This window comes from Limanda limanda, chromosome 22 (genome assembly GCF_963576545.1).
Source record: "Limanda limanda chromosome 22, fLimLim1.1, whole genome shotgun sequence".
Classification (NCBI taxonomy): domain Eukaryota; kingdom Metazoa; phylum Chordata; class Actinopteri; order Pleuronectiformes; family Pleuronectidae; genus Limanda; species Limanda limanda.
In genome coordinates, this window is record NC_083657.1 from 11,314,858 (window position 1) to 11,341,432 (window position 26,575).

At 42.6% G+C, this 26,575-nt stretch overlaps 1 protein-coding gene across 1 annotated transcript in view; it reads right to left on the reverse strand.

The window, feature by feature from the left end:
• Nucleotides 1-26,575, reverse strand: part of pcxb (pyruvate carboxylase b) — a 269,473-nt gene that overhangs the window by 13,614 nt on the left and 229,284 nt on the right. Inside the window, exons 18-24 of the mRNA XM_061066418.1 lie at nucleotides 25,142-25,309; nucleotides 24,361-24,442; nucleotides 17,338-17,495; nucleotides 16,757-16,843; nucleotides 6,756-6,935; nucleotides 1,314-1,488; nucleotides 106-179 (exon numbers count right to left, since the gene is read on the reverse strand). Of these exons, the coding sequence (XP_060922401.1) occupies nucleotides 106-179; nucleotides 1,314-1,488; nucleotides 6,756-6,935; nucleotides 16,757-16,843; nucleotides 17,338-17,495; nucleotides 24,361-24,442; nucleotides 25,142-25,309 (924 nt within the window). The remainder of the gene's footprint in view (nucleotides 1-105; nucleotides 180-1,313; nucleotides 1,489-6,755; nucleotides 6,936-16,756; nucleotides 16,844-17,337; nucleotides 17,496-24,360; nucleotides 24,443-25,141; nucleotides 25,310-26,575) is intronic.

A 26,575-nucleotide genomic window follows, 5' to 3' on the forward strand; every position in this document is an offset into this window, starting at 1 on the left:
ACTGAAGCAGCATGGATTGTGCTCCAATTCTTAGTTTGCATGGATACGAATGTTCCATGGTTGCACATAGATTCTGAGATGTCAGAAATTGGCTTGAGTACTCACCTCAAACTCCTCTGCGATCTTGGGTCCATCCAGGAAGAGTCTGGTGCTGAGACAATCCACTGGGCCAAAGTTAGCTGAGAAGGAAACAGACGTGGCCTTATCAAAACAATAGTTTCGTTTTCGGTGATTTCAATCCTTGTAGATGACAATTCTTCTCACTTCTAATTCCAGATATATTTCTGTTTGTGGAATGCACATCTCTAGAACGGCTCATCTTGTCAGCTTCACCCTTGGCATCGGAATAATGAAGTTCATGTTCGAATTTGGTGCCATTTATACACACGATACGTTCAATATTAATAAACTTTGAATATACAGGCGACCAGGTCTCTGTGGCAGTGGCAGGCAACTTTGTGACAACAGCAAACAGGTGAACAGCAGCTTTGTGCAGCTGCAGGGTTCTGTGGACTGAGTCACTTTGAATTTTTATCAGGGAACCATCTTGTGTCCCCTACATGTCTGTCTGTGTCCCTGACTGCATCAGAAGTGGAAATAAAACCTGCCGTGTCAGGATCAGGGCCGTGTTCACTGCTAAGATGAAGTAGAAAATGTAAAATCCAAAGGATGTGTACTCCAATTAAAACTCGCTGCTCGAAGCAACAATGAAGTTTGTATGAATCCATGAATCTGTCGGTAACAACTCTCAGTCATGTTGAGCTCATTGAGCAGGCGTCCTATTAATAACACTTCCTGACTCCTGTACATGCTGCTGCTGCTGGCTGAGTGCACTTCAAACTCACACCTGCTTAGAAATGCAGTTTGTGGTTATGCTGATTTCTCCCTGTAGCTCCACTCCTCGCTACACTGGTGTCTCATTTGTGCGTTATGTAAATCCACCATGTGAATGACAGGTGATCGCTGGCTTCTGGGTGGTTTCCCTCTTTTGGGGCCCAACAACTTTTCCCTGAATCCGAGGAACGTGATTTGTAAGAAGTAGCACATACAACAATTTAAAACATCTCTTATCAACTGCTGGAACTTTATAATGAGGGTCTCTCACTGGAGGTTGTGCTCATTTGAAGCCCCAGGAAAAACAAATGAGTGGGTGCATGTTAGACCCAAATCAAACCAGATCCCAGAGACTTAATGAATATAACAGATCAAATGCACATGTCATTAATTAAACTCTCAATTAAAACAATTACTTTGGGTGTCTTTTATGAACCATTATGATTCTGACAGCTCAAATATCAAGTCCGCCCACTCACAAGTAAAGTCCTTGAACTCCTGGAACACCTTCGGGTACATGGCTGCTGACATCACATCCTCGGGGGTGATCTCGTCGCCGTGGGCGGCTCGCAGCCCCTCCTCCAGGGCCTTGAAGTCCAGAGGTGGCAGCGAGGCGCCGGGACGACCCTCAATACGGGGGAGACTCTTCAGCACCTGGGACAGGAGGCGAACAACACGTTAAAACGATGGAGGGAGAAGGAAAAAGAGAGGGGACACTTAATAGGAATGAGAGTGCACGACAGAAAAAAAAAGAGGAAACAAATAGAACGCTAAAACTTTTATTCAAGGTAGTCCAGTCGTGTTTCGGAGTGTTTTCCCACTCGCAGCATCCCCACGGGGCGCTGGAGCAGGTGGGATGTACAAAGTTCTGCCTCACGACTACACATCTGGATGAGAGCTGCAAACTGTCAGATCATTTAGCGACAGAGAGACTTCAGGTGGGAGGAGGAGGAAAACAGAGATGCATGGGGAGCTGTTTTGAGGGATGGAGGATACAAAACTTATTAATGCAAGGCTTTTTTTTGCATTTGCATAAAAGTGGCACCACTGCTGTGTCAAGATCTGAAGCGATTTCCACTTTGCTTCTCTCCGTCTCTCCCACTCTAACTCGTCTTTCTCTCTCCAGTACAGTGTCATCAGGCCTTTGAATGACTGCAGCGGTGTCGCATGCACTTCATCCACCGTCCTTTCTTGGAAATAGTAGAGGAGAGAGAACGACAAGGAGGCCGACAGAAAGAAGGAGGATAATTCACCGGCTGCTATAAGACTAATGATATGACATCTTATCTGCCCACAGAGTTGTTGGTATCTGACACAACTTGTAGAGACAATCCATCTGAGGCCACTAATAATGTCAGGTGGAGAATAATATGTTAGGACACGGGCTTCTCACCTGAAGGCATCAGTTAGTGATGACAGAGAATCTACAGAGGCGCCGAGGAATGGAGGGAACGATGCAGGAATCTCTACGATTAGTCCAGTTAGTTTAACTTTGCATATGCAAACAGGTTTGGAACATCAAAGTTGCAACGCAGTCTGTTTTCATTGTAGTCGACTGTTTCCTGAGAAGATTTAGTCTCAAAGGTCCAAACATTTAATCTATTGGTCCTGCAGACATCTCCAGACAAAAGGAGGCAGTGCGATGCTATTAGTCACAGAGCTAACAGTTCAAAGATGGCTGACTCATCGGAGTCCGTGCTCATTAGCATTGTGTCCTTAAAGGATGTCTAACAACTCAACTTCTGGATTGTTTAAGTGTGAGACACAGAGCGATAGTGGCTGTGTGTGTGTGTGTGTGTGTGTGTGTGTGTGTTAGGGGTGTCACGATACCAAAAATTCAGTAGTCGGTGCCAATACCAGTAAAATAACACGATTCTCAATGCCAATTTCGATACCACGGTAAAAAAAAAAGTGCATTATTTGGATGTTGTTAATGTCATATACGGTAATTCAATGTGCTTGCGCTGCGCATATACTGAGGGTTATACGGTGGTTGCGGACGCATGTCAGTGACGCTTTGTTGTGAGACACGTTATGCATTAAATGATGATGCCACAGTCATCTGCCTCACGCCGGGTTTACACCGGACGCCAAAGCGACGCGTAAGCGCAGCACCAAGCCTTAAATAACAGCTGGCTCCCATCCACTCCCATGCGCCGCTTCAGCTTCCGGTGTAAACAACCAAGCGCCGGCGCGCTAGCGATTAGCGCGACGCGGCGGCGTTGCTTCCGTGTCCGGTGTAAACCCGGCGTCAAACGCAAAGTACTTCCATACCAGACTCTTTGTGCCTTTTTAATAAACAAGTCGAGGTGGGGCGAACGCTGCAGCCGCAGTTGCCGTCTTGGTTTTCTGAATGTAAACGTCGACTGGATGCTAATGCTAAGTTGCTAACAGCTGCTGGTATCGAAGCTGACGGTGCCTACGGTACTTCAAAAACTTGGGCATCGGCATCGTTTTGTTATCTTAGTATCGTAGGTATCGGTTCTCGTGACATCCCTATTGTGTGTGTGTGTGTGTGTGTGTGTGTGTGTGTGTGTGTGTGTGTGTGTGTGTGTGTGTGTGTGTGTGTGTGTGTGTGTGTGTGTGTGTGTGTGTGTGTGTGTGTGTGTGTGTATGTCTGTGTGTCTGTGTGTGTGTGTGTGTCTATCTTAACAAATGAAGGAAAGGGTTAGCTCTTCAAGGTTATTGGCTTCAATCAAATTTTTGCAGTCGCACATTGTTCACATTGGCATTGTTATTCTCTCTCTCTCTCTCTCTCCTGCACCTATCCTCCCACTGCCTCTGTGTTTCTCTCCTTTGGCCTCGTGTCTGTTGTTCTCCTCTCCCTTGTCCACACCACCCCCCCCCCCTCCCTGCGAATGAACCGAGCGTGACGGAACAGAGACGAGGAAACACCTCAATTACTACTTTGTGTCTTGAAAACTTCTCCCTGTGTGAAGTGTGTGTGTGTGAGGACACGTGATATTATCTGCACTAATTAATGCCAGAAAAGCTCCATTAAAGGAACAATTATAATTCCCTGCTTCTAGCAAGAAGATGAACTGCTGCTAATACACAGATCAAATCAAGACTTCCAAATGTTCCTGAGTGCTTTTCATGTATAAAAAAAATGACTAAGCCGGGGCCCTGACTTTGTCCCACTCACTGAACTGAAACCCAACTGAGTGGTGGATATTACCCATGATCACCGGCTGCCTGAGCCAAAAGAGCAGTGATCTGGTGTATCACAAATACACCAGACTATGTTTGGAATTCTTCTTTTTTTAAAGCTTCTGCCTGAATATTGAAGATAAACACTGTTTTTTAATGAGGTTTGAGTCTTTTTAACTGATCAGCATTTCTCTTGAACTTGCTGGGCCTGATTCTGGCAGTTTGAGTTGCGACTACCATTCAGTCGAACACTTCTCACAGGAGCTCGTACCCGCTCAACTAACATAGAGCAACAACAGACGTTATGGGTGAGAAGTGGGAATGAAGCTGCAGCGTTCCCACCTAAACACAATCAGGAAACCATCAAACTAACTTTGTAACTGCTCTTTTAAGGTAGAACAAATGCACATTGTTGCTTTAAGATGATCGGATTCAGTAAAGTAGATGTCACCTCTAGTCAGCTGTTTCAAGATGTAATATCATAAATCAAAATTACTTTTTAATTGCTCTTTGAATTAATCAACTTCTCTAATGGAGAGTTGATACTAATTCCTTAGATTTAGACCCTGAATGTTCAGTGTCAGTAACATCAGGTTTAAACCTGCAGCCTGGATGTAAACACACTACTTGAGCTTTTGTTGCACATTGATTTGTTTGTGTGTCTCTGAATTGAACTGAATCAGTGGGAAGGGGAGTTGGTTTTTCAATATGCTGTTTGTGCATTCAACACAGAGGCTGCATTGTCATTGTTGTCCGGGTATGAATATCTAAAGGAGAGTTGTAGAGGAACGCTCTGACGGGATAAGAAACTTATACACGTGTGCTGAGGATTTGCTTTGAACACTATAATGCGAGCTGCGGCTTTGACACAATTCCTAATGAATGGTGCAAGCTGGCTGAGCCTCATGGAAAATGCATTGTGCAAAACCAGAGAAGCTGAAATGCAAATATTTCCCTCTACAATACACAGGAGGTGGCAGGAGAAGAAACGTTTGCATTCATGTATGCTGAAGATAGTTCAGCCTATCTCAGCACAAAGTATACCAGCGCGGAAATAACAAATACAACTGGAACTGTGGAATTTGACTGAACACAGATGATGAGCGAAATGGGAATGACTCCCTCACCAGGTGTTTGCAGAAACATGAGACGGGTTGAGAGACACTAAGAGACAGGTGGAGGGCGATGGGACGGAAAGTTTGTGTCAAAACTGAAGAATACCTGGGGCTGTAGCGGGTGGAGCTGCTAAACATTCTGATCGTATATTCAGCGTTTAAAGTACAGAGATAGAGGGAGGAAGGACAACTTGATGATGTCAGAGAGTGCAGTCTGGGTCAGGAAGCAGCCGACTCACTGAAAACACCTCATGGAAATCTTCTGCAGACGTTTGTGGTGAAAACATCACAAACACAGTCTGACTCTTTTGGGGCTGGGGGGGAAATATCCGGTAAGCCAATATGTCAGCAGGTTTTTTGGGAGTGTGTAGCAAATTTGCTTTTCTTTGTGCAACTCTCCCAAGGAGACTTCACGCTGTTGCTCCCCGATGCGCATGAGAGCGTCTCCCTCGCTGTGTGCAAGCATGGAGAGCCAAGACAGGAGAGGGAGACAGACGTAGAAACGAGAGGACGGAGCAATATCACGGTTTTCTTCAACGTTTTTTTCCCGGCGTGGTCACGGGGAAGCGCAGCTGTCAAATGTAACCGAGCATGTGACAGAATTTCTGCACTTGAACGTACACGTGTCATTAAATCCTGCCTGTGTTTGTGCTGTGTGTCGGTTCTAGTGGAGGAAGCGGTTACAAGGGAAAAGATTTAAAGTCTTGTGAAGTCGGGTTGTTGTGATCAAAACTGTTGTGTGTTTACCTACATGAGGCTGTCAGGCTTTCCTATCAATGCTCAACTAAGCTGAACAACATTCAGACCCTGTTCAGACGTGGTGATAATCCGTCCTGAGACATGAGATCACCAGAGGACAGCCCGCGGCAGTTCAGACCTCATAAAAGCATGTGTCCTGAATGCATCTCCCGTGACCAGATCTCACTTCTCCGCTCTACGTGCAAACAATCATTTGTGTTTGTGAAGAACAAATCAGGTGTTTTTCATCCAGTCGGAGTTTGAAGATGTGTCCAATGAGCGAGTGCGTGAGTGCGAGCAAGTGAGAGAGAGACAGAGAGAAAGCGAGCGGAGTCAGGAGGGGCTGAAAGAAAGAAGCTATGAAGAAAGATTTGACCAATTTAAGAAAACTATCAATCATTATGTGGTGATTAGTATTTATGTTGTGGTGGAGGCAACAATCCCATCAACATGTGGTCCCTGATAAGAGTAGAAATACACGTTTGTCCTTCATGTGTGTCTTCACACAGCAAAAACAATGAGGCCACAGACCTAACGTGGTCTGAGAGATCAGATCTCAGGACAGAAGTCAAAACCTGGTCTGAACAGGGTCTTAAACCATCTTACCTACATAGTCTCTGCTCTCAGTGGAGTCTGTGCAACGTCTGTCACCAGACTCTTGCTTCTGTCTGATGCTCTCAGGGGATCACGGATTAGTTTTTATTCACTGAGCGAATCCCTCTGCGTCTCTTTAATCAATAGGGTCGATGCTAAAGTCTTTGTTCAATTAAGTTTCTGCCTTCATGTTAATTTGTGTCTTCCCTGATTGAAGCAGATATAGTGCTTCCTTTAGAAATGTTAAATGAATGTTCATGACAGTCTTCTTTGGAAATGAATCAGAGGTCCATGAAATTAAAAACTCAAGACAAACTACCGTACCTTAGATCTGAAGGGCTCGGGGAATCCGCCATGAGGTATCCCGACGTGTCCCTGGAGGAACTCCACCACGGAGAGGGGGAAGGACAACTCGTCTGCCCTCTCCTCCACCTCCGCCCGCGTCAGGTTGTTCTGCACCATGAACTGAGCGAGGTCGCCCACGATCTTTGAGGACGGAGTCACCTGAGAGAGGAGAGGAAATAACTGTGAGCACCTCCACTGGTTATATTGAATCCTTGTATTGTTTAAGAAAAGTTAGAGGAGAACGGAGAGAAGAGCTAATATTAGTTCTGTTTATCTCTGTAGGATATTTCTGTTTCATCCCAGATTGAACACCAGATATTAGTTAGGCTCCTGCTCACAGATGATATCTCTGTTTTCTCAGGACCAAGAGATGTTTTCTTTCTCTCTGGTGTGTGTCCACTGCTCCTTTAATCTGACAAACTCACACAGGATAATATTACAGTTTCACTGGTGTAATCTTGTTTTTAGTCTCATCCCCAAACAGTAGAAATAGTTTTATTTGTCTGTCGGGCTTTTTCTCTGTAACGCGCTGCTGTGTAGATTTTGCAGGTAGACGTGCCCATCCACAATCATTTCACCAAAAACAGCAAAGTGTCCACTGTGTCTTTGTGGGAATGAAGATGCTGCCTATGAAGATTAAGTACTGAGTGACCCAGAGAGAAGAGAGCACCAGGCGAGCGGAATGAGAAATGAAAAGTTGTTTACATCCATAAAGTCTCTTTAATCATTTGATTTAGCAGCGGCAAACAAAACCACCGGTTTCATCTGTGAGAAGTGAATAAACCTGAAGAAGAAGAGGGAAGAAGAAGAAAGAGGGAGGAAAACATTCATTAAAAAGCACATGGATTCATTCTTTCATTATTGATAATGGCATATTATTATGCTAATAGAAATCTCTATTAGCATAATGGTGATAAGTGGAGTCTTTTTTGACTGCGAACAGGACATGTCATTGGTCTGCATTACTCTACTGTTGTGTATGGGGACTCAGATTTAAGCTTCCTGTTCATTCCATTTAGCACTTGAAGCATTAGAGAGAGAAAGAGAGAGAAAGAGAGCGAGGTCAATTAATGTGACTCACCAGCAATACAAAATAAATCTAAAAAACAGCTTTCACTTTTTCTACTTGTGCTCAATTCAGTGAAAAGCAGGAGGGAGGTGAGCACTTTGTCTCCGTGTGCTCGAGACCAAACCTCTTTCAAATCTAAAGCTGCTCTCACATGTCGGGCCCCTCCAGCAGAGGGCCAGGGTCCTGTCTGTGACCCCCACACATATTTGAGGAGCTCTAAACTTAACCGCTGACATCTTAATGATTACAGAGAACAATGAGCGGGGCCTATGCTCTGCAAAATGACAGCGTTTGTGCTGATGAAAAGAAAAGAGAGAGAGAGAATAGGTGAACAAATAAAGCCCAAATTGACATTCCCCAATGAATTCCCCCACAAAGTACTTGACACCTATTTCCATGATGTGGTGCCAAATTATCCCGAGTGAGACATGAAACACACAGATGGGCTCATACACAAATGCTGCTGTGGGATTACCACAACCCTCCTGGGGCTTGGTAACGTGTGTGTGTTTGCAGATGTGCTTTTGGTCTCCTGGGATGACAGGACTTCCAAACAGCGTATTATAACCTGTTGGAGAAAGCAAATACCACTAGTGCAACCACAGTGGTATTCATTGGAGAATTCTACCATTTAAAATCACCTGCAGGCTAAGTGTGTCTTGTCTTTGGACATAGAAGTCACCAGTTTACATGCTGAACCTATTTTTAGATGCAAGTGACAAAAAAACAAGTAATGTAAATCATTAAATTTTGTTTTAAGGTGAGGTGTTAGGTCTTGGCAAGTATTGCTAAGGTTAGAGTTAGTCCAGGAAATCAATGTAAGTCAATGTAATGTCCTCTGCAGTCATGGAGACACGACTGTGTGTGAGTCAAACCGCTTTATCTCAATTTAAATAAGGATGCTTTAAAATGTACTTTAGTTGAAGCCAAAATGAACATAATATGAGATATAATATTTTAATAAATTCTTTCAGTAGCTATTGACGTTTGCAGATTCAACAGGGCTAAGGAGGAAATGAGGGGGTGTGAGATGTGTAATTTGGTGGAGTTTAAATTCCGTCCTGTTTTCTTTTGAACTGTACGATGAAGATTTAAGCATTTAAATCTCCAAAGAAATTGATCAAACAGACCCTGGAATATTCTAATGAAATTTAAATGGTTGTTTACTTTGGACGGTTTACATTTCCTGGTTAGACAGAGCGTTTAGTTTGTACTTTCCCCAGCATTATAAAATAGTAATGTCTTGTCAGTAATTGTAAAAGCTGCTTGTGTTGACTTTTCTTCATTTCTGGCCCTTTTCTGTACTCGCTCTGCTCACATGAATTTGTGGTGTCTTGTGTGGGCTGGACATCATCTCTCTGAATTACACAACACCAACAACTGTTTTTGAATAAATGAGATGGTGTTTTCTTTCCAAAAGGAATGGAAATGGGTCTAAATACCACAAAACCACTGAGCCCGTACACCGTTGCTATGGAGAAGACGCCCGTCAGAGGCAGGAATCAGAGCAGCAAATCAAACACCGGCGTGGTTACTGCATCCATCCGAAGTGAAAGTGACTCGATTTAACGTTCATATCATGTTCCCATGTTCTGAAAACTAAAATCTTCAGCTTCCAGCCGCAGTATCGGAGATTACAGATCAATGATGGGTTGTTAATTACCTTTTACAGAGATGTAACAGGGAGACTTTCATAACCATCCAGTCCGTTCTCCAATTGAGATAAAAAGCGTCTTTAGAGAAAAAGCCGGGGACTTTATTTGTGGAAGCAGAGGCCCCAGAAGTAGTGCTCCCACTGTGGCCTTACATTCTTACAGCATTAGTTATTTGAAAACTATGTCACTGCAATAAATCTCCCAGTGACAAACTACACCTCTAAAAAAAAAAATGTACACGATGCTTTTCAGAGTCCAGAACCACTTTGGCGAATTTCAAAAATTGGAAGTCGGCGCTTTCCCACCGAGACGCAAGAAAGACGAGAGTCCCGCTGATCGTGACAAGTGAGCCCTTCCTGTTCACACTCCCTCGCTGCGACACCTCCAGCTCAGCTTAATTGGGCTGGTGAATAGTGGGGATAATGATACATTTCTTCAACAGAATGACTGTTTACAGAGAAGCTTAAGAGATTTGAATGGGCTGCTGAAATCCCCAGAGAGGCCATTAACTTGGCGTTGCTGTGGAACAAAAGCTCACTGCCGAGTTCTGAAATCTATCTAAAACCCAGGAAAGCAGCGGGACTGTGTGTTCCTCCTCTCCCTTCACCCGCGATCCCCCGTGCTCTATTGTTTCCACCGTCTCTCTGTCTCCAGGGTCCAGTTCTTCCTCATCACTTTCACTGGGAAGTTTTTTAATAACGTCTTACTCCATCCATCCCCCTCCAACTACCATCGTCTGTCTTCACAGTAAAAACCCAAGGTGTTGACGTTTGACCCTTTCCTGTGAATCTTCTTCGCTCTGTCTGGTCTTCACCTCCTCCACAGTATCATGAGGGGGGGGGGGGGGTTACACTCTCATTATCAATCTCTGTTGATGAATCACCCTCCTCCGACTCGCTCCGGGTGCCTCACACACGCAGGAGAAAGAAACCTGACTTCCAACTGTGTATGAGATGCATGGCACGTGTGAGGTTTTCTATATTTTTAGGCAAGCGGTGTGGTAAATCACATTCCGGCTACGCAGTGTTAGAAAAATCTGATTTTGTCTGTTCCTGTGTGAAGCTGAAATCCATCTCTCAACTCTTCATCGCAGAGATCTTTGCCTTTAGCAAAATATATCAGAATAAAATCTTATTTTGTCGCTTTAAAAAAGTGGGAATTGGGTTTATTTTTTTTAAATAGAAAGATTATATATATATATTTTATCATGTGAAAGATGAGTGGTGTGAAACTACATTTTTTACTGAGCAATTAGAAATGAAACTTTCTGGGAAATGTGTCAGTGGCTGTCATTGCTGTACAATTTAAACCTCAGTGTTTTGGGCCATTACAGAGCACATTTTGAGAATGTCAGAGATGCTATTAGTTGTACTGCTATTTGGTTCGAAGCATTAGAAACATTAAATGAAGGCTTCTGCTGAATAGTCAGAGTTTTCACCGTTTTTTATAGCGTAATGTGAGCTACAAATGTGACCCTACTGGTGGTGCATTGGGAGAAGTCAGGGGTCACAACAGTGATTATGATTCATCCTCTGGAGACCATGAATATCTGAATCACAGGCTGGATATAAAGACGCTTGACATGACAGTGAAACCAAACATCTCCATCACCACTTGGTGGCTAGCTCCTAATATCATAAACCCCTCCTCCTCCATGTTAGTAGATGGGACATGGACCAAAATAAAAAATGAAACTACACGTCAAATAAATTTTTCTTAAAGAAGGATTCTATTACCTTAGGTAGTTGTTATATCAATATCGAATTGATGTTAAATTAGTTATTCCATGCTATAAAAACAGGGTTAAACTGAAACTGAAGTACAATTGGTTGAGTGCATGAATCAGCTGGACCTCACTGGCTCCTGCTACTGTGCAGATGTCATGGCTCAAGATGGCAGCGTTTGTATCTGGGATATTTTATTGCTGGATAGATTGAGGAAGTCGAGATGTGTTGTCCATCTTTATACACAATCTATGGTCTGTACTACATTTCATAGCAATGTCTAATACCTGTCTGCTCTCTCTGATGCTGTTCCACCTGAAAGCAGCATTCAGCTCTATGACCTTTCCATGTCCCTCGCACTATATCTTAAACTAATCTGTAAACTTATGTCGTTCTTCATAGAGACTCGTTATCACACTTGACCTCTCTGTTCTATCAGTGCTGCCTCTCTCTCATACAGCCCTTCTTCCACCTCATGTCTGTCCTCTCTCTTTTACTTATGTGCAGCTCTGAGTGCTCCTGCAAGACTCCAAACTCCTGTCAGCAGAACTCTGGCACAGTGCTCTGTGTGTGTGTGTGTGTGTGTGTGTGTGTGTGTGTGTGTGTGTGTGTGTGTGTGTGTGTGTATTTGTGTGTGTGTGTGTGTGTGTGTGTGTGTGTGTGTGGCAAAATGACAGTTGTACGTGTGCTTGTATGCTTGTGTGTGTCATGTGTTTGTGTACTTTGCTCAATTTGTTATGAAGTGCAACTCTATCCGAACCTGAACTCCCCTGATGGGCAAAGGATTATATCATCCAGAAAAGTGCTTGTGTGTATCTGTGTGTGTTATGGAGGGAATAACACAAATACACAAACACACACACTACCACTGACCAGCCAAGCCAGGAGCAGAGTGAAGAATGGGTCCTGTCAGGAGAGGAGGAGACAGGAGAGGGGAGCGATAACGACAGACTCGGAGAGGGAGAGGAGGTGAAGAGAAACGATAGAAAGATTAGGGATACATGAAGGAAGTCTAATCGAAACGAGGGAAGGGTGGAAGGGGGGGCGACGGAGGGGGAGATGAGATGCGATGAAAGTGGAGGGAGAGCAGGAAGAGGCCGGCAGACAGGATGATGAACAGAGTGACGAAAGAGTGAGAGAGGAGGAGAGAGAAGGGGATAGACAGATGAACCGAGGGGAGACGAGTGAGAGGCAAACAGACATGAGCAATAGACATCTGCAGCCCCAGAGGCAATACAGGGAGATGCTCCACCTTGAATTAAGAAAGACTGAGAGTTTGTGTGTGTGTGTGTGTGTGCGTGTTACCAGGGTGGAGGTGAGTGAATACGTGCCTGCAATTGCATATTGGGAAGTGGCAGGGTAAGAGAGGAAGACAGTCCATATACAAATACATAAACAACTTGTCCTTATATTGACAAGCTCATGTTGTGACAGATGAAGCTGAGCGAGGAAGACGAGAGGAGGAAGACAGGAGAGTGAACGAATGAGAAAAGCAAAGGAAAAGCACTGGAGAGAGAAAACTGTGGCTGTGGCAGAATGCAAGTCAGTGACAGTCAAAAGACAACAAATAACTAGACATTAGACTTATATAAAATAGAGCTGAGATCAATGATGGATTTACTAGTTTCTGGTTTCTTAGGGTCTGTGAAGGTAGAATTATTTTTATGCTAGAATCTTTTACTGTTGGTCAAAACGCAGACTTTTGAATAGTGCAACGTCCTGGGAAACATGGTAAATAATTCTCTTTTAAAGAGTTAGATGAGCAGATTGATTCTTCACGTCTGTCCAGCATGGTTCAAATTACAGGGGGGGGGGGGGGTTACAGTTACAGAATTTGATTTTCTCTACACAGAGGTTCCTGAAATAAATAATAAACTTCTGTGTTTTTGCTCATTAAAGTCTTCACTAATTGACACGATGCTGGGTCGATTTCTGTGGGAGCCATTAATGTTTGGCAGCGTCGCCCTCCAATTTAACCTTAAGTCTGCTCGAACTTTTCCTGACCGCCGCTGTATCTCTATTTATCATGTGTAGGTCACGCAGACACAGACACAGACAGACAGACGCCTGCTTGCTCTTCATGGGTGTAAGTGACACACACTTCCACACGTATGTAACACCGTCGTACAAATCCTCCTTAACTCACATCTGAAGGGCATAAACATGTTATATCTTGTTTGATTATTATTTTGTGGAGGCTACGAGAGAGCAAAGTTTACTTTCTGGAGCTTTTAGAGAAGCGAAAAAACAGCAAGAGAGTCAATAAACCTTAAACTCTTCCTCTAAAGATAATCATCATCATCATCATGGGTTTTGGATTGGATTTGTACTTGTGTCCATTTCATGACACCTTATAGGATTAACAATTGATCAGATATGAAGAATTAACTTTTGTTTATCAGAAAAGTATTTCTCCTCCTGCTAAACTGAGGTTTACAGTAATACATTATTAAAACAGTGCCTGTAGGGTCTCTTCATCCTTTCCGGTTTCTAAAACAAATATGCCCTCCAGCACAAACAATAAATGAAGTAGTGCTGATGACTTATCACTGTTACTTTCTGACAAAAGGTCTGTCAGCTTTGACGTCATACTATTCAATGGATGTTACAACACTGTGGGCTGTGCAAGGGCAGCGCTACGTGACCGGGAGGATGATGAGGAAGGCGAGTGTCTGGCAGGTGTGAATCAGCAGAGTTGGCTCATAATACATGACGACGCTCAACATTTGTCTGAATGTGGAGAAAAAATATCCTGTTGCTGTGTGTCTCTGTCCAGCAGCTCACCCCTGTATCAACTGTTGTTTCCTTTAAATGTTCAAGGTTCCTTCAACAAAACGATATTCGCTGTCTTTTTTCTCTCCTCTCAGTTTATTTATCCCTCCACTCATCCATTCTGACGAGAGATCGATGGGAAAGAATAAGACTAACAATGCCATAGAATACGTTGTATCAAGTTAAACACTATTCTTCAATCAAAAAGGTTTAGAGATCTTTATTCATCCTTCTGTGGCTCAGATTTCTGGCGAACTATTTGGACAAATTCTCCACAGCTACTGCAAATTACATGCACACAGCAAAGGGGTTGATCTGACCTCAAACTCTCTCAACAGACTCATCAGATCAGTATTGATGCGCAGGGAATCTCAAGAGACTCAGGATATTTTACAGCTTCATTTTACAGAGCAGTTATCCTGTTTAATTGTAAATCAAGTCTATGGATTTAGGCAGATTGAGAGTTTGCACTGGGGGCTCGGCTGCACATCTGGAATAAATATTCAGCTGTAAAAGCAGTGGCGGCCCTCGCCAAATGAAAAGAGAAACGAGAATGAAAAAGCTTGGTAATGTGAACAATCACTTCAATGCAAATTGCTTTTATGCAAATGATCTGAAGATTAAATGGTCCAATATAATAAGAGTTATTTGTCTTTTTCTGTGGTGAGGAGGAGCAGGATACTTGCCAAAAACAGTGCAATAAATTGTTCTAAATTCTTATGCATCTTGTGTAAAGTTAAGTCGTCTAACAAGCACAATCCTTCAGCCACAGAGTGTCAGAGACCTGACTTTGCAGAGCTGAGGGTGTGTGTGTCGTAGATCATGATAAACGTATGAACCTTGTTGCTCCCTTCCCTGCCAGTACAGGGTGTGTGTGTGTCTCTATCCTGACAAACACACTCCTCCTCCTTTATTGACAAACCAACGGTGTGAGAGACGCAGTCATTGTCAAGCTAACAGGATACAACAGAGAGCATAGCAGGAACCTTAGACACATTAAGCCAACATTGGCTTGTGCAGTGAAGCCTACCGAGTCTTAATTGAATTGATAGAGAGCATGGAGAGAGGGTAGGGGAGGTCGGGGGAGAGGAATTGATGAAGAAAACAGAGTGGAGTAAAGGAAATTAGGGACAGAAAAACATAAAATATGAGAAAAAGAGAGGAGGAGCTGGTAGAATAATGGAGAATCCAGGGGAGCATGTCTACAATGAGAGCGATAGAGAAAGAAATCAGAAAGAGGGCAGGGTAATAAATATGTAAAGCAGCAACAGAGTAGGAGAGAAAAGGTGAAAAAAAGCGTGTGAGGGAACAGCTGGATAAAGAAAGAGAATGCAAACGAGAGAACAGAATAATTACTGCGTGAGGGTGAACATGATGAAAGAGGAATTAATCCATTACTAAGCTGCGATGGTAAATAATGAAGGGAGAAAAACAAAAGAATTAATAAAAGATCATGAAAAACGGAAAAAAAGCAGGCAAGAGGTGAATATACGCCGAGGACGAAAATGTTGATTACAGAATTGGAAATAGAGCTCCCTATTCATGGCTGCAATTAACGTGCCCTTCGGAAAAGAATCAACACCGACCGAGTTCACTGCAGCTCGACCCACATTCACACGAGGCAGACGATACAAATAACACAAGGCAGTGCTGGTGGAGAATGAAGCTGTCCTGCTGAGATAAAAGTTCAGGTAAAACTACCTGGTTTGTTGACGGGGGAAAGAAAATGGGCCAACGCAGAAAAGTGGATATTGTTTGCCGGGGTGAAATTGTCTTGTTAAGGAAATGACAAAACACACTTTCTCGTACACCGAGAGAAGGCCGTGGAAGGTCAAATTGACTGCGAGACTGACGGTGAATCCAGACAGCACAGAACTCTGGATGTTCCAACCAAACCTATCAGGGATTGTTTGGTTCAGTCATGCAGGAAAGGGGGGGGAGGGGGACCGGCCTGGCAGACGTAAGCCATGCGAGCGGTGCCAATGTAGAAACACCCAGACTCATGCAAACGTTACCCTTATTTTTCCTGAAGATCGTTTTTTTTCACAAATTGTCTCGGACGTAACATAAAATGAAAGTTAAAGTGAAGAATAGCTGCAGTTTCATTTGCTTGACTTTAATTTTCCCACCCTTGTTTCAACCTGTTCCGTAGGATTAGTATAAGGGGCGGCTACAACAATTTTGTGAAAAACATTTTAAATTCAATGATCGGCTAAGTACAGGAGACTGCAACTGACACTCTGGTCGTAAACCCCCCTGACAACAACCCATGCCACAAACTTTCTACCAATAGTTTCTACATTTGAGAGGTTTCAGCTTCTCCCACAGAAATAGTTCAATCTATGGTAAATAATGATAAATGCCTCTATTAATATACTTCCTTTAGGCTTGAACACCACTCAAAGTGAATCACTGGGTTTGGTTGAACATCAGAACATCTAAATGTGTGTGTATGATATGAATAGAATGGTGATGGGGGAATTTAACTTAAACTTATCTACTTTAATACTAGTGTGTATGCACCTAGTTTATAATTTTGATGATAGGAATGATGTGATTTTGTGTGATGAGCTTGGGAGCTCGGCCCCCAATGTGCTTTTCTTAAATCAAAGAGCTTTAATGTTATTTCATCTGCCAAGTAGAATTCGGATTTATCTGGCATCAATCGGTGTCGATTTGTCCCACTTGTACTTACAGTCGGTGGTGCTGGTAAAACAGCGACACTAAAGATAAAGAAAGTGATGTGTGATCATGTCTTACCTTAATGAGGTCCCCCAGTAGTTTGTTGGCTTCAGTGTAGGCCTTCTTCACCTCCTTGAATTTATGTCCCAGTCCCATACTATGAGCCTGCAACACAGCACAGAGAAACAAGTCGCATAGTGGATGAGACTTTTTATGAATCCCTGTTTTTAAGGAAAAAGTCACGGCATTCTGGGTAATTTGTTGTCAATCCGTGATTTAAAGCTTTGACGGTGAAGATGATCATGTGGCAAACCCTGATGGATGAATATGACTTCCACTGAAAACGGCTACATGCTGCACTTCAGATCAGTCACTATCAAACAGTGTGAATTTGTTTACACAGGAGATAACAAATTAAAAAAAACTAAGTTGGAAAAGCAGCATTTATTACACTATCACTTTATTGGTGTATTTAGTTGTATTCCTTAACTGTGGATATAAATTAAATCCTGTGTAAACATCCTCAGCTGCTCCATCCACCTCCACTCCTCCATCATAATTTGGTAAAACTGGAGCGAGGAGCTCCGTGAAATGCATTTTAATTCTTACTCGTCTTCAAAATCAATCAGTGACAAAGACTCGGGATGAGCTCACTCTACCTGGAAGTGCAGGTTGGTGTACTGTCCTCCGGGGATCTCGTTCTCGTAGACGTCAGCGTTCCCGGACTTCATGGTGGCGGTGCAGTCGAACGGAGCATACAGACCTCTGGCTACTTCCCAGTACTCACTGTAGTCGTACACCTTCTCCAGAGCGATGCCTGTTGTCAGAGCAGAGCACAATCACATCAGATCAATTTCACAATACGTCTTCATTTTAATGAGAACCTGTATTTTGAAACTAAGTTTTCTATTCACCTAATGGGGGGGTATGGCACATGGGGCATTTGTTAATTAAGTGAACGTTTAATTAAGGGGCCTCATTATTGAGTTGTGTGCAGTTTGCTGTATTGACCAAGACAAATGTGTGTGTTTTACGTTGACTAATTGCTAATTCAAATTCAAAGCTGAAACTTGTAACTTCTACCCACTAATTCCACACACAGATACGCAGCACAGATGCCTATCGCCATCATGGTAACAACATTCAAAGAATCACTTCCTCTTTGGAAATTTGTCTTCAAATTTACAGAGCTCTTATTTAGAAAAAGATTTTATCTATTACTTAAACGACCTCTGAACTAGGCGACATGTAATGTACGAGAAAGACACCTTACATGTAACCTAAATGTATCTATAAACCTGACACATAATCAGTCACAAAGCAAATTAATTTCATGAAAAACATTTACTATAAATATTTAAACCAGGTAGGATGAACAGAAAGTTTTGGAACTTCCCTCTGCACCAGATACTGTTTATAAAAAGCTCTGCAATCAACATCCAGCACACAAACAATAAATAAGTTACAGTATAATGTTGAAATGTCTGAGCAGGACTCACTGATGGAAAGGAATAATTCAGAAGAAACTCCAGAGCATTAACACAGGAGAAGAGAACAGTTAAAGACTTATGATAATTGTTCTCCTCCCTACTGAAAAGAGGGTGTTTTCTGTAAATATATACAGGGATCTGTTGTGGAAGTTTATGTAGCAGCCTGCAATTTATCTGAATCAGTCAAAAGTTGTGCCAGCAGGCACATCACGACAGCACTGGGCTTCTGCTGCTGAGTTTGATGTATGAAAATATAAACATGATTTGAAACATGTCACAGTTTTGACAGTGCCAAGTTTGGGAACCATACAGTGCTATATCTGCCAGAACATGTCCAACCCATCAGGTAGGTATGGATGTGCATCCGTCCCCAGCACAATATGCTGTGATTTATTTCGAAGATCTACTATACCAGGGACCTCCTTCACAAAAAAAGTCAGTAAACTAGAATGTCAGCAGAGACATTTCTACTGTATACAATCTTCCAGGGGCTCACTTTTTGGACAACTCTTTAAAAACTGCATTAAGTCAAGTAATCTTTGGAACTAAAAATGGTTTAAAGTGTGTGTAGAAAAGATGGAGCAAGCCGGAGCTACAGAGCAGGTAAGTGAACTATTAGCCTTTAAGTGAGCTGGAATCCACTCTGCATTTAAATCCTTAAATCATTAAATCCTTGTGATATTTCGTGATCCGAAGAAAAAAGTAAAAAGTCTCCGCTTATATTCCTGATATTCTCCTACAGCCAGGTTACTGAGCTAAAGCTGATTAACTTAAGATAAAAACTGCTTTAATGCCATGAAAGACATGGCAGCACTCTCAGCGTTTGGATATAAATGAGGAAAATGCTAATGAGACAAACATAGCTTTTAACACGTACAACAATTAAGTGACAAGCTTGAATCTCCTGATTCAAAGCGAGTATGTTCCCTCCACAAAGTGCATGTGTGCTTCCACTGATCTTGGCGGGGAAATGGAGCTACCGTGAAATTTAATGTGAAATTAATGTGCATGTTGTTGCTCTTCAAATTCCGACACCTGCCAAGCCAGTCAGTATTTAAGTCAATTTCCTTCTCTGCTGGAGGACGCCATTTGTTAAGCTTCTATTGTGAAATTACAGCCTCCATTTACAAGGGGAAGTGACAGTGTGTTGGATGTGACAGCAGGCTCTGTTCATTCAAATGTCGGCTTAGGTCAAATTTCTCCCACCTCCAGATAAACACCTCATACGACACGTCATGTGCTCACGGCTTTCAGTCCGTGGACAAAGCAGATAACTGAAACTTTGTCAAATCATCCGTGATGGAAGTAAGTGTGGGTTCAGCTGAAAGTGTGAAGAGCTAGAGATGGATTCTTCAAATTGGTGTGAGTTCTCTGACAGTAATTTTCACATCCGTTGTTGACAACAGCTCAGACTGTGGTGGTGTTTATCTCAAAGGTTAACGGATCGAGAAAGTTACTCTTATTCAACATAAGGAGGAAATACACTAAGGTACACGTCAATCCATAGAATATCTGCTGTTGTTTCACTCTGGATCAAAGTAATCAAAGTCAATGTAAGTACCAAATATATATTTAGAGTGGGATTTAAACCCCAGACCTGTTGGTGGGAAAGCGAATAAAAGAAAAAAAACACATCCTGCTGCTTCCTGTGGAGAAGCCTGTTGAGCCAAACACTGCGAGTGAATGAGCCGGAAGGTGTGACAGCAGAATCTCTTCAGCTGGACCTAATAAAGCGAGCACACGTTTATTGTGTTGAATCGACTCAAGTCTGTGTGACGACCTTGATTGTGTATTTCAACCCTGTAGCCTATAAATATGAAGAAGAGCTACCAGCACATGTTGATTCTAATGGTTGAAAAATCATGCTGGAAATAAATACATTATTTATGAGCTGCTGAATATACTTCCCAAACCCATCAAGGATTACACACCACTGATCCGTTTGTACGTATACTTTAGACACGCAGGCACACAAGCACTTGCATATGCAAAGATCAGTCAATTAGATGGCAGCTTGGCAGTGATAAAGTGCCATCGATACACAACTCATTAGCGGCGCACACTCACTAATGCAGTACACAAACAGGCATAGCAACACATTTACACTCACACAGTTGCATACCTTCCCTGCACCAAAACAGATTTGAACAGAGACAGCCGCACACACAGTTTGTGCCTGATGAGATGATCGGGGCTAAGCAAGGCGCGCAGATGAAGACAGATGAGACGTGAGAACACTTGGGGAGAAAAGACGGGAGAATTAAACTCAGACAGATGGAGACAGGGAGATGAACATGGAGCTAAATGTGAGTGCACCTGCCTCTGTCTGGAGGCTGGGAGGGAGTCTGTCTCCCTGCTTGTGCCGGTATAAGTACCTCCAAACAGCAATAGTACTAATAGTAATACTTATGCTGTGTGCAGTGCATTTCTGCTACTTTATTGTGGCGGCTGATACTTCATCATCAATTAATTCCACACTTGATACATGGGAATAGGCTTTACTGCGTCAAATTAACCCTAAGAGCACTTTAATGTGTCTCATCACTCAACTGCACACGTGTTTGTGAATATGCATGACTTTTTAAAATAACAAGATGCATATGTGTGTGTGTGTGTGTGAGAGAGATCACAGTGCGGCTGAATGAATAAACACACTGACGGCTTAAGACAAATGAATTAACCAGTAAACTCTACTTTCACTATTTCTCCCGGACACAGATTCTAGAGGAGATACTGAGGGAGTGGAAGAGAAAAAGCAAAGACGGAGGGATTTGAAGGGAGTGGGAAAGGTTGACATGTTGTTCACTGTTTTACCACCGAGTGAGAAGGAGGAACACGTATTTAATGTGATGTAAATAAAAAGGCTTACTGTCTCTGGTGGTTGGGAGCACAGAAAACAACAGGTACTTTTAAAAATGAAACCAGAAGGGAAACACTAGGAAAGGTTTCATGTAAACAGACAAACTGACCAAGACAAAGAGAAACTCACAAGGGAGGCAGGGAGGATTTAACACAGCTGAGACACATAAGGTCAGGTGCAAACATCACAGACAGGAAGTAAAGTCAGAGAGACAAACGAGGAACAAGGTTTCAGAATAAAACAGGAAACGGAGAACTGCACACAAATAAACAAACACTAATCCAGGAACACAAGGGAAACAAGGTTAGCGTCTATAACATAAAACAAATTCTATGCAACAAAAAGTTCACAAGACCTCACAACTATTACAGACAAGAGAATGAGGATGGAGAGATGAAGTGAAAGAGGTGAAGGTGGCAGGAGAAAGAATGGGAGCACGGAGAGGGAGGGAGGTAGAGGACACGGAACACACGGCGCTGAAGCTCTGTAGCAGAGAGGGGAGGAAGAGAGGGAGTGAAGCATTTAACAGACTGAGGTCATGAAGTGTCCAAGGTGCTCTGCTGGATAACAAAAGTCGTGGGAGATGCGAGGCAGAGATGAAAAGAAGAGACGAGTACAAGGTGAGAGATATAAAAGAAACCGGGATCGAGGAGGAGTTTGTCGGCATGTGTATGCATAATTCATATTCCAGGGTCGTATCAGGATAGGAGAGAAGTGTGCACATGTGTGTGTGTGTGTGTGTGTGGGGGGGGATGCTTGAATCCTGCATCCCGCTCTCAGTCTCAATCGAAGCAAATTGAAATTTCACGAATAAACTGACAGACTTGAAAACCCCTCGACCCTGAGTAATGACCTTGTCCTCCCCCCCCTCCTTTCCCCTGCGTATACTGTATGCTCACAAATTGATATTCTGTGACTAAGCTGGATTGTGTCTAAATGATGGTAGAGCTCCTCTCGCTCTGACACTCTGATGCGGCGATTTTTCACGTTTCCTTCATTGGCCCGAACAGTATTTGCCAGCTCTGGAGAACGGACGTGGACCTGTTGCATTCAGCAAAGTGAGAATAGACGGAGAGAGCAGCAGGAGAGCAGGAGCGTTTCTCCCTTCAAAGCACAAGTCAACACATCATACTCACAACACAGCATATCTTAATGGCTCTGCGGTGTTTAGGAACCATTACAGAAATTGCTTTTCCTATGACAGATTCCTTCCTGTGTAATTGTTTACTTTTGTTGCGGAGAGAGAGAGCGTCTTGTTAGCAACACTAACACCAAGACCTGGTGTTTAATGTCGTCCCCTGCTCTGCAACTTCACTGCAGCGGAACAGGAAAGAGTAGTGTGACATTATGTGGGCTGCTAATTTCATTTTTATTAAACCTTGTTTTTGCTGAGCGCTGGTTCAACTTCTCAACTTGCTGAAGTGCACATCAGGGTGTGTTGCTACCTTCTGGCCAAACCTCTAGCAGAGCAACGACACTACTCACGAGCCTTGAATTAAGTCGCGATTCAAACAATAAATTCTTTTTAGGTTGAATGAGATTTTCTTCAATAAAAAACATCTGCATTTAACATTCATACAGTGTTTCATCTTAATAGTATCCTGTACTAAAGCAGCAGACAGTGCACGAGCTGTGCAGTGTGAACAGTGTAAACATAATTAACAGTGGTTTCCTGGTTGTGTAATGGAAATGAGCAATCAGATCGAGTTAGTGGGGCTGAGTCAGTTTTCCCAGTAGCATTACTCTGCATAACCAAGCAGCAAACTCTGCATCAGTTTGAATTCTTTTCACCCGATTCGTGTTCCTTCACTTTTATCCGCAGCCTCACAACTGGCAGCTTCAATATATTTCCCTCCGCACCCTTCGCTGTGGGAGGCAGAGGTCACCGAGCGCAGTCACTTATCAGTGGAGGGACGGGCTCCAGCTTCTTCAGAGCCCGTGAAAACAACATTGATGAGAACATAGCAGACGGAAAAACCCAAAGGAGACTGCAACCGTTATAAATCCATCCTTCCACTTATTGTCCGACTGCCTGTGAAGATGAAATAAAGTGGTGGGGGTCCACAGTGAAGAGAAGCAGGGTTGTATATAACCAGAACAGAAAGCAGGCGGGGGAACTAATGATGAATGAGTGGGCAACAAGCATTTCAATGTTGCCCTGGGAGAAGCTTTTAACCCCTGATTGCCCCAGGGAGAGCTGCTCATTGGTCAAAGTAGAAAACCGTGGCAGCACTGAGCGCCAGGGCTCAGTTTTTAACATGCTGAGATATTCTCTACATCTCCATTATCTATACTGCTTATCCTGTGAGGGCCACAGGGGGGCTAGAGCCAATCACAGCTGTCCAATAGGCAGAGTCCACCTTGGACAGGCAGGGCTGACAAACATTCATTGAAACTGGATCCCACACAAACACAGGGAGAAAATGAAAACCAGTTGGCAAGCAGGTTGAAACCCAGAACCTTCTTGCTGTGAGGAGACAACTGCTCCACCGTGCCGCCCTCACCTTCTTCTACAACCAACTGTTTTATCTACGAGCAGATGGCAACGTGAGCTTGGAATATTCTCCCCCCCCTTCCATTCGGAGCTGTTCATCTTTTCATGGATCAAAACTGTTGTGTTTAACAGCGCGTCAGTTTTTATCGACACATCGGACTCTCCTGGTCCGTCTGTGTTTTCCATCTTCCTCTCATAATTGGATGTGCACGTTGTCACTCAGCTGGACGTGCTGATAATTCTGACATGGGGCCATAATTAGTGATACGCTCTGTAATTCATTGATTTTTAGATGGATTCTCATGTAAAGACTGGGGAACTTAGAGATGCTCGGATTTAATAATATCTAGAGTGCAATCAAAACATATTCAGACCCTCAATGTGGTCAGCCACTGGTGCTTGTCCCAGCATGCCTGGTGATCCTTCTGGGCACGTGGGTGGTGCATGTGCTCAGTGCGCTGGTGGTGAGAGTGAATATCAATCTAGATATAGTCCAGATGATATCTACAGGTAATACAAATATATCTGACTGAATGTTTAATGCTAAGGTTTCCCTTCCATTTGCTTCTATTTCTTTTCTTCTCCACTTAAATACTCTCCCTCCACATTTTTGTCTTGTGTGTAATTTTATAAGGGGGAAACAATTATTTTAAAATTTGCATATAAAGTGAGAGGTTCTATTTTTTGATATCACTTTACACATCCATTTAAAAGATGTGTGTGAATATTTTTTAGGTATTTATAGCAACAATTATTTCCAACCTGTATTTATGATAAATATGACTGAATTAAAAGAATGTAAAAAAACCCAGTGTGTTTTGTTTAAATGCCGACTTACCAGTGTCCAGCTTGGTCCCCTTGGCACAGGCCACGATGGCTCCCATGCTGGGCTGAGAAGTCATACCAGCCATAGAGTCCACCTAGAGGGACATGATCAATACAGATAGATTTATTAACAGCCTTTTTAAATACGCTGAAAATGTAACTAGTCTGGAAATCTGTGTGCAATACGGAATTTTGGAATGGAATTTTATATCCAGAAAGTCCATAGTCTGGTTTTCCGTCCCTGCCGGTACAAGAATAAGTAAGCATGCTTCATATTGTTTGTTTCTGTGCGTGAACGTTTTATTAGTTGGCAGGAACAGACGGAGTATAACTACTTAAACCGATGGAGTTCTTAGTGGGTGTGTCTGATCCACCGTGGACTGACAGTTGTTTGTTTCATTTGCTGTTACAAGGAAACCAACAGCAGAACGGCATATAACTGCAAATAGCAGCCAACAGTTTTAATGAAACTGCCCATGCTGGCAGCATGCGTCAGTGGACACAGCAAGAACAATGTTACTGGCTTCAGCAGCTCTTTGTTTCAGTGACATTTCACAATGCAAAGTGCAGAAGCTGCTAGGAAATTAATATTTGCTCATGTGGTTTGAGAAACTTTTCATTGGACTTTTTTTATTATTTATCAAAATGATTGGAAATTCCGACTATTATTTTCTCTTGCAGAAATCAGAACATTTGATTGTTTTATGAAAAGATAATGATTTAAAACATTTAATAAAACAAATACATCCTTGACCTTTACCAATGCTTGGACTCAAGCTAACAAGAACACTTACAGCCACATCAACCACGTCAGCTCCTGCCTCGGCACAGGCCAGCATGGCGGCTACAGCGGCTCCAGCTGTGTCGTGTGAGTGCACATGGATGGGCACATCTGGGAAACGCTCTCTCAGAGCGCGAATCAGGAGCTTGCTGGACTCGGGTTTCAGCAGGCCGGCCATATCCTGCGGAGACAGGAGCAGACACATGAGGAGAGAGGAGTAAAACGCTTCGAGGAAAAATGAATCATTCCTGTTTACCACAACATATTAAACAAACATTTGCTGAATTTCATGTATTTTCTCTTCTACATTAATTTAATTTAACATGTACGTCTCAGGAGATATTGGGTCTATATTACTGCACACAGATATTTTCAAATCTAAGTGTGGTTTTTGCAGCACATCTTTATATTGGATGTGGAGTCATTGAAGTCAAACTAGATTAATTTAAACTACCTGTCTTATTGCTCATTAGTGGGAGAACGTGCACACAACAGGGGCCTGAGGGTGCTCGTGAAAGTTTGAGCACACCATGAATATAATGGGATTATTTGTTGGATTCAAACAACTAAAAAGACAAAACCATTGAAGCATAAAGAACCGGTTCACAAATAACAAAATCCCTGAAGTGATCAGGATCAGTAGAGACGGGGGGTATTGATGACATCAATTAATAAATAACTAATATATTAATCTTAACAATAAATGGGTTATAATTCATTCTTCTTAATATAAAATCGGCCACCCTCGGGCTAAACATCTTTCAGGAATTTAGTTCAAGACCCGGCTTCATCTCAAATAAGACACGTGAGAGAGAAAGTTTCAATTTATCTGGTTAAAAAAAACTTCTTTTAAAACCATTTATTCTTGTAGAAAACACCCACTGTTGTAGATGTGAAGAAAACGATCAAGAAAAAAAAAAGATTGACTAAAGTTTAGGGCGTCACAGTCTTGCAATGATGATTAGAATCTATAAATCTTAACTGATATTAACAGAAGTTCCCAGAGAGCTTAGATGTTTAGCTGCGCTCCCTTTGATGATCAGTGCCCCCCTTCAAGTTATAGGGCATGCTCATTTTCCTCTTTTAAAACTTCATTAGCTGTGCAAGCCTTTTATGAGATTGCCACTGCTGAGTGATATAGTTCACACTGCGATAGAGTTTATCATTTCACGTTAGAAAATATTCTTTCATGCTTGAATAAAGAAATTAATTCAATGTGAGCGGTATCAGTCCATTCATTTAGATGAGCAAATACAACTTGTTTCAACAGCAGCAAAAAAATGAACTTTATCTGTGTTCAACAGTTTACATGAGTGTTTTCTATTAATCAAAAATGCATGTATGGGTTTTGAGCGTTTTACGTCACTATTATGAATTGGTTTAGCTTGTTGATGCTAAACCCAACTAACTTGTTCTGTTTTCAAATATGTACTGAACTCTGGATAAT